This window comes from Dermochelys coriacea, chromosome 12 (genome assembly GCF_009764565.3).
Source record: "Dermochelys coriacea isolate rDerCor1 chromosome 12, rDerCor1.pri.v4, whole genome shotgun sequence".
Lineage (NCBI taxonomy): Eukaryota > Metazoa > Chordata > Testudines > Dermochelyidae > Dermochelys > Dermochelys coriacea.
This window is the reverse complement of record NC_050079.1, coordinates 15,605,960-15,614,200: the sequence shown is the minus strand read 5'-3', so window position 1 is coordinate 15,614,200 and position 8,241 is coordinate 15,605,960. Positions and strand designations below refer to the sequence as shown.

Below are 8,241 nucleotides of genomic sequence, written 5' to 3'. Positions count from 1 at the left end.
TCAGTTTACAGGTTTCTTAAGGATCATAAAGAATTTTTGGTGCTCAATCTAGATTATTCATCTCAAACATTACTCATTTCAAACCTGGGAATTTTGAACCACTTGAGATGCATATTCTAGAATGAGAACCAAAACATTCCATAATCCTTAAATTTGCAAAATGAAAGGGGCGAGGGAGGAAATCTGCCTTGCGTAGCGAGATGACTGAACAAGGACTTACAGTTCAAAACCTTCTATATTTTGTTTTAAGTGTATTTATGTTTTCAAAATGATTTCTCACCAAAATTCCCATTATAATAATGACATGCTTCTGTGTCTATAAAGTTTTAGCCAACCCTCTTTTTCAGTTAAGCAACTCAAAAATGTACTCTTAATCCCAGTTTGCATAAATATTTTAAAATGTCCCTGGTGAATAAAAATATTTTAAGTAACTGCCCCCTTAATTGATCTACTAAGTGGGAAATTTAAAATCATGAGATGTTATTCGGAAGAAAACAATTTATAATATATTGAGGGGGGGTGTTCACATTCAATTCAGTTTCTTAACTTTTTTGTGTTATAACTCATAATTTGCTCAAACTATTTATTCATATATTAAATTCATTCAAACAAGGATTCTACAATTTAATAATCAAAAACAAACCAAAAAAGATTACCAAGCTATCTTAAAACTAGGAACAAATCCATCTAATGAACACAATTAAAAAATGTCTTCCCTACAGATGAATCAAAATGAACACTAGATGGGGTTCCAGTTGCAATAGTTTCTTCAAAAAGTTGAGTGTAGTTTCACTGTTCCAGTGACACGTAAAAGAAAGGCTCCTTAAGGCTATATCTAAACTTTGGCTACATAAACATTGGCAAAAGGACAAGAAACCAAATCCCTGTTGTTTGGAGGGTAAAAACGGAGCTATGGGAACTACCTGTCAATCTCCTCTTCGGGGGTCTGGCATCTAAGGGGACAGGGGAATAGGGTTAGTTAAAGAAGCAAAGCTGATAAGGCAAAGCTAAAATAAACTACTAACTTCCTGCTATGCGACCAGTAAGACTCAATTCGGGGGTCACTGGCAAGATATTGAAGTACATATTGTGATCTGAACCCTGTCACCTTTCAATGGAAGGAAGCTAGCAAAGGTTAAAACAGCTAACACTTAAGTTTCTCCTAGCACCACTCATACGAACTTTCTTGACTATATGGTCGTGTAGCAACCACTTCACTTGCATATTCCAATTTTTAATTCTTAAAGAAGATTTTACGGGGTATAAGTGTCATGCATCTTAAATGGTTAGAAAAAAACAACAATCAGTGTTTTCTTGGATGATTCTTCACTAGCGAATGTCTGTTTTGCTTTTTACTAACAATTTCAATAAGCTTAACTGTATTTTTCCCCCCCAATAAAACTGCTTCAGTAAAAATGACTGTTTCCACATATGGTTAAAACTGACTTGCACAGAAAACTTGAAGATGGTTAAATATATGAAAAGCACAGTTTGTAGATACCTAGTTGTGACTTATCACCACAAGTTATAATAGGTGCATGATAAACACACACAAAAATATGGGAGAGTTGAAGAGAAAGAGTGAGTGTGAAGGGAAACCCACACAACATGGGCCTGATTTCACACTTTGTATGCCAGTTTATCCCCACTGACTTCAGTAGAACTACTCCTGACTTACATCAGCGTAAGCAATATCTGATAAGGCCCACTACATCTAGTGCGCTGCTTTGCAAAAATGTAAGAAATGTATAAAAATTGTAATCAAGACTGATCAAATACAGTTCTCTCACAGATTATGCAATACGCTAAAAGAAGTCTGACTAAACGTACTACTTCCAAGCATTCTGTCTTGCAAGTGTTATTAAACAACAAAATAACCATAGTTTTAAATAGCTGCTTGGGTCCACAGGTCATTCTGGGAACCATCCTACTGCTACAGTGAATAATGAAATTCTATTATTTACTAACATCAGATGAACTGATTCCTCTATATGGAAGAGAAGCAAGTATTATATCTGCAGCAAATGCTAGCTGCATTGCTCTTCTGATAGAACCTTTACCTGGAAAAGTTATGCTCCAAAATAATATTCTGTTGTATGATTAGGCCAGGAAGCGCCTACAATCTTTAAAAACAAAAAAAACCAAAAAAAAAAAAAAAAAAAAAACCAAAAAAAAAACCCAACACCACAACAAACAAAAAAATCACCCAAAAAACAAAAAACATAAACCAACGCCAACAACAACAACAACAAAAACAAAGAAAAAAGCAGCCCAAAATGTAATAAGAAAATATCATATAATCTCAGTTATTAACAAAAAGAAATAATCCAACTGCCTTTTGTACATTTTCCACCAGTAATTAGTTACTTGTTGAATATCATTTATGTCAAAAGTCGCTTCTATTAGTCTTATTTCTCTCCTGCTTATGCCAGTACAAAGGTATTATGCATGCACATTCACAGGATATAATGAAGCCAAGCTTCCTTATTCAATGACTGCAACAAAAATACACTTGAAATATTTAATCTTCAGAGTAAGGATGTACTATATTTACCCTAAACTTTGAAAGAAAGTGTTCTACAAATCAAATGTATGTAGTTTCTTTTCAAACTACTTTCTATTGACCCTTAACTGTGAATACATGTCAGAGAGCTTCCTAAACTAGAACTCAAAACAAATTTTTGACAGAAACATGATTTTTCATTTATTCTCTTAATCATTCCATCATTTCACATTATTGCAAGTGTTGTTAAAGTAGCAGTGATGCCAAACTTGTCCGATTCCTGAAATTGTAACTGAGCTAACAAGCCTGAATTCACTGCATCAAAAAAGAGGAATGGGGGATTTTTGTTTGTTTTGTTTTTCGCAATTTTGAGGCATATCATGAAAAACGTTTTTCACCTATCTCAAATGTATCCACTATAAATTTAAGAACTTCTCAAATGCATAAAGCATTCCTTTAATTCACTTCTAACAGGGTTAGTTTTATACTAATATTGCAACAGCATTCTAAATCCTATTACAAAACATACCCTCCAGGCAACGTAGTCAAAACTTATTGTCCAAGCATGTAAAACAGTCATAACCTAAAACAATTACTACTGAAAGGAGGGAAAAGGCTCCTAACAGGGTTTCTAATAGCTTACTGCTTTTTCTAGAGAATGAGCCAACATTTTAAAAAAAATATAGATACAAAAAAAAGTAATTATTTACTTAGTTAACTTAAGTTACTAGCCAGGAAAACCAAATGAAAGATTATCTAAATGCTATCATTTTAGGCGAAATCCAACTATTCTAAGTACATCATTTAGCAACAGGCAAGAAAGCTCCTCAGTTAACATTCCTTTCTCACACCCCCAGTGTCTTGCATCTGAAAACATGTGCAAAATCAGATCAAAAGACTAAAAATAGGAAAGAAAAAAAGGAGAGGGAGTGCAGGCGTGATTTTATTAAGATACTTGAAGGTGCTTTTATCAGTGTCCTTTAGCAAAAATTAAAAAAAAATAAATAAAGACTTTATCAAGAGATGCAATTAAACAAACGGAAGATGTGAAAAATAGCCCTTTGATTCTCCAGCAAGATAAGCTAACTTCCATCTATGCTTTCCCTCTCTGCTTACTTTGTAAAGTTCAGAGTTCTTTTTAGGACACCGGTGAAAGGATAAATAAAACCTAACCTTTCCCCAGCTCATGCTTGAAATTTCAAAGCTGAAGGGGGAAAAAAAAAAACATTTAAAGATAAAATAAGTACGTGTCTTAAAGTGAAATTAAATGAATTGAACCCCATGGCAAAATAGCAATGCATCCAAACAGATGAAAATTCACCCCCCACCCCCCCAAAATAAATCAAACGTTTCCTTCCAGAAAACAAAATACTTCAAAGAAACGTTTAAACAGTTCCAAGAAATGGGTGCTATTTATTTATTATGATAATGATGATGCAAAGAAAGGTGTCTCAATATTTAAAAAAAACTGAATGATATAACAAAGCTACCATAGCATCCTTCCAGCTTTCCCAGGGAGACCCGATTTACCCTGCAGATCTTAGTATCTTATGTTAAATTTGTTCCCAAACGCCTCAGCGGCCCCCGTGCAATTTGTGGGGAGGGAAGGGAAAGGGGGAGCTGATAAATGGAAAAGGAATTAGAAGGACAGTTCAGAGATCACAGCTCCCATGTCCCCAAACCTACCTCAGTGGCGACCCTGATATGCATAGTGCTGGAAAGGGGGCCGGGGGGGGGGGTTGTTTCCTGGCTGCTGCTTTAATGACTAATGCAGGGGGTTAATGGGGCTGAGGGAGAGCAGCTCCGGGCTCCTCTCCATGACTCACATCGCACACTGGCACGTCAGCTTCTGGCCAAGTCCCTCCACAGCCAGCAACGCGTTCGCGTTAGAAGCGGGGAGGGTTTGAAGAGAGCGAAGAGTCAGCGCTTTGCTCGGCAAAGAAAAGGAACCCAACACCCCGAGCGGCTCTAGAAGTTTGCGGGGGCAGCCGAAGGTGCTGCCTCGCCTCGCCTCGGGGCCGAGGAGTGCCATCATGCCCAGCCCCAGCCCGGCCAAGGAAAAGAGTCATTTATTCAGGGCCAACGCTCTTCATCCCCATCCGATTTGTCCAGAGCACCGCATTCCTCCCCCCCCCCCCTCCACCCCCGCGGAATCGCTCCGGAGAGGACCCCTCCAGCTTCTGCTTCTTCAAACAAGAGACTTTGTTGCCGAGATCTCGGCAACACTCTCCTACCCACCAAAACCGGCCACGATTTCCAGAGCGTCAGGAAGTGCCCTGAAGAAATGCAAGCGCCCCCCCCCCCCCCAACTGTCCAGCTCGTCCTCTCTCCCCTGGCATGATCCACATCTACAGCCAGCCTCTCGGACGGACACCCGGTAACAGTTTTCATGCAACTTCCTGAATGGCCTGTTTCTTTATGCCCCCCCCCCTTTCCCATTTCAAAATCTGCCCCAAGCGGCCCCCCCAAGGTGCGAGTCCCGCTGGTCGGCAGGAGCGAGCAGACCTGCCCGGCCGGGGAGAAGATCCAGAGGGAGCCAAACGGGGGGCAGGATTCCCCTCCCGTGCCCTCCGGCGGCTCATCCTTACTCGGGCTCCCTCGCCTCCGGCTCTGAAAGCAACGCGCCGCCGAGGTGCGCTGTGTGGGGCAGGGCAGGGGAGCGGGCCTGCCCTTGGGACACAGGACGCGGAGAACCTCTGCCACCCGCACCCCGGGCCCTCGAGCCCCATCGATCAGCCAGGCGCTTCCCAATCGCCCACTTTCTCGCTTGGATTTTCCCCCAGACCACTTGCCCCCGGCCCCCAGCCACACACCCCTACTCAGCCGGTTTATAAAGTGCAAGCAGACACAGGTACCAGCAACCCCCCCCCCCTCCCCAGCGTCAATAAAACTGCCTTTCCCTGCACCAACGCAGGGCTTCTGGACGCCCCCTTTTAAAAAAAAAATCAATCAATCACAGGCTCTACGGAGCCAGCCACCCTGGTTCCCCCCCCTACCGGCTTCACACTTGGAAAAAAAAAAAAAAAGCCCCCAAGGAAGAAAGGAAACAAGCCGCCACCCCACAACTAAAGGCCAACCGCAAAGCCGCCCTCGCTGGAGCCGCTGCGAGCCCGGATCCCGCAGATGCCCGCAGCCAAAGCGAAGAAGGAGAAAAGTTACCAGGGGCAGGGAGGGAGCTCAGCCAGCGCGTCAGTGTGCGAGAAAGACTTTTATCTCCAGCACGCAAACTTTTGCCCCCTTTAAAAGAGGGGTTTCAAATGCTCCAGAGGCGAGGGCTGCCTGGCAGCGCAGGTTTCCCAGCCATACCGGGACCGGGGGGGGGGGGGGGGAGCACGCAGGGAAAAGTAGGAAAGGGGCTTTTCCCCTTTTTATGGGGGGGGGGGGAAAGAGAGAGACTAAGTGCGATCAGGTCGGTGCATCCTTAGAAAACACACACCCCAACCCAAACCTGACTTTCGTCCCGCTCCTCACCAGCCTCCGGGGTGTGGGCTACAGAGGGGGTGTGGGGGAGAAATCCATCTCTTCTGGGGTCAAAGTGCCAGATCATCAAAAAAAAGGGGGGGGGGAAGGAGAGAGAGAGAGATACACACACACACGCAACACGCACACAGGAAACAGAAGGTTAACAAAATCATACAAACCCATCCTCAAGCAGGGCAAAAAATAGTCATTTTTTTCTTAAAAGGAAAAAATACAACCCCAAAACCCCGGCAGCTCCAGCGCGCTCTCCCCTCTCCCGGTGCCGTTTCCTAGCGGTCTCCAAGGTAAGTTGCTCTATTTTGCGGGTGCGTGTTCGGGTTAAGAGGCGTGCGAGAGAGGGAGAGAGCGCGATGGGAAGAACTCACCATTTCGCTGGGGTAATAAGGCCAGCTCGGGGTCGGACTGGAAATGCCGAGGCTTCGCCTGCTTCCTCCGCGACATGCTGGCTCAAACATCAGCTGGGGCAGAATAAAAAATTACTAAAAAAAAATCTTCTCAAAATTACGGCAATCGAGCCTCCCCCCTCCCCAAGCCACGCCGCACCGCGCATGTGTCCTGCTATAATTATGATTATCAATAATGCATTGCGATTAATCATAGAGGGGCTCTTTGAAAGGCGATTGGCACATGGCCAGCTCTATTCAAACCCGCTCGCCTTAATCAATTAGGCGCTGATTTGCTGGAGACCCTTGTCTCTCCGCCGCTCCCACCCAATGAGTCGAGCCATGTGGCAGGGGAGGGGGCTGGCTTTCCCCAAAGCTGTTTGGATACAGTTTAACCCTCTTAGCAACCAGCTGGGACTGTTTCACGCCATCCCTGTTACTATAGGAATGTGTCGAAAGCCTCGCCCCCCCCCCTTTCCCTCCCCCCGCGCTGCTGTCCCAAGCTCCCGGGCTGCGGGTTGTTTTTGTTGCTTGTTACAAAGGAGGAAAAATGAAACCACGTCTTCCCCGATCGCTCCGGCAGCAAGCGACAGGGCTGCGGGTTCCCCCAAGACGCGCACGCAGCGAGAGAAAGGAGCCTCCCCCCGGGGAGCGGATCGCCCGGCTGCGGGGAAACTCTCGGTCTCTGCCCGTGCACCCAGGGACAGCGGGGGGAGAGGGGGCGTGCGTTGGGGCAGGCCGGGCTTTCCCCAGCTACCTTGCCCCGCTCTCCGGCAGCGCCACCGCCTCTGCCGGGGACCGTCCCGGCCTCGCTCCGCGGCCAAGTTTTGTGTCGTGTTTTAATCGCGGCCCCCATCCCAGATGCAGCTCGCAGGCTCTCCCCGGGGGTGGGGGGGGGGGGGGGAGATGCCGGCAATGGGGCGGGGGGGTCGGTTCAGCGGCCGGCGGCCACCGCACACGTTTCCCAGGACAATTACGGCAAAGTTTGTGCCCGGCTACGTCACGAGCCTGGCCGGGGGCGGCTCCGCCCCTGGCGGCGGTTGGCCGAGGCCGACGTCAATCTCCGGGAGAAGGCGGCCGGAGCGGGCGGCGGAAACCCGCCGATTCATCTCCTCGGCGGAGGCCGGGGCACGGGGCCGCTTGACACGTTCCCAGGCTGGGGGCACGTCGGCTCTGCCCCCTCCCCACGGGGTTGTCTGGCGGGGAGGGGGGCTGTGAATTCGGGGGGACGCCCCCGCCCCCGCCCCCAGCGAACTCACTCCTGACTTTCGTTTCCTTCTCGGGCTGCAGAGAGTCCGAGGCTGAGCCGCGCCGGGCTTCCAGCCCCAGCTCCCGGGCAGCCGCCGGACCCGGGGAAGGCGAGCCCCGCTGCTGGGCGCCGTCATGCCTGGCGCCCCCTCGGCTGCGCGCGGCCTGCCCGCCAGAGCCCCGGGAGGGTCGGTGCCTCGCCCGCGAGACGGGCTCTGGGGCAGGCAGCTGGGCAGGGAAACTTCTTCTAACTCCGGGCGCGCCGGCGTCAGAGCCGGGCTCGTGACAGAGCAGCGCTTCTGCGGGGCCAACGCGTTTAAGAAGGGACCCCTCCCCCCTCCCCGCTGCCCAGGTGGACGGACGGACGGACGGACATCCGCGCGTCTGTCTGCCTCCCGGGTACAGGCGCGCGCGCGCCGGCTCCTAGGTGGGAACAATAGATTAGCCACATGCGTGGCGTCTGCTAGACGTGTAGCAATTGAATACGCCCTGCTCGCGGGGCGCTCGGGCGGCCCGCATACACTCGTCAGCCCCTGTCATCGTGGCGGAATAAAAAGTTCCGTTCCCAAGTTAGGGAGGGTCTAGCCAGCCCCGGGATTGACCCATTGCACCCCCACAAATGCACCT

General features: G+C 48.1%; 1 protein-coding gene across 5 annotated transcripts in view; it reads right to left on the bottom strand.

The window, feature by feature from the left end:
• Positions 1-7,880, bottom strand: part of SALL1 (spalt like transcription factor 1) — an 18,593-nt gene extending 10,713 nt beyond the window's left edge. The window contains exons 1-2 of one of the 5 annotated variants that reach the window (XM_038368873.2): positions 7,626-7,880; positions 6,349-6,441 (exon numbers count right to left, since the gene is read on the bottom strand). In XM_038368873.2, coding sequence (XP_038224801.1) covers positions 6,349-6,424 — 76 coding nt within the window. In that variant the 5' untranslated portion in view covers positions 6,425-6,441; positions 7,626-7,880. Of the gene's footprint in view, positions 1-4,189; positions 4,310-4,329; positions 4,616-6,201; positions 6,306-6,348; positions 6,442-7,123; positions 7,344-7,625 lie in introns of those variants that run through there. The other 4 variants (XM_038368872.2, XM_043494923.1, XM_043494922.1 and 1 more) reach the window with 4 other exon arrangements.
• Positions 7,881-8,241: the final 361 nt, after the last annotated feature.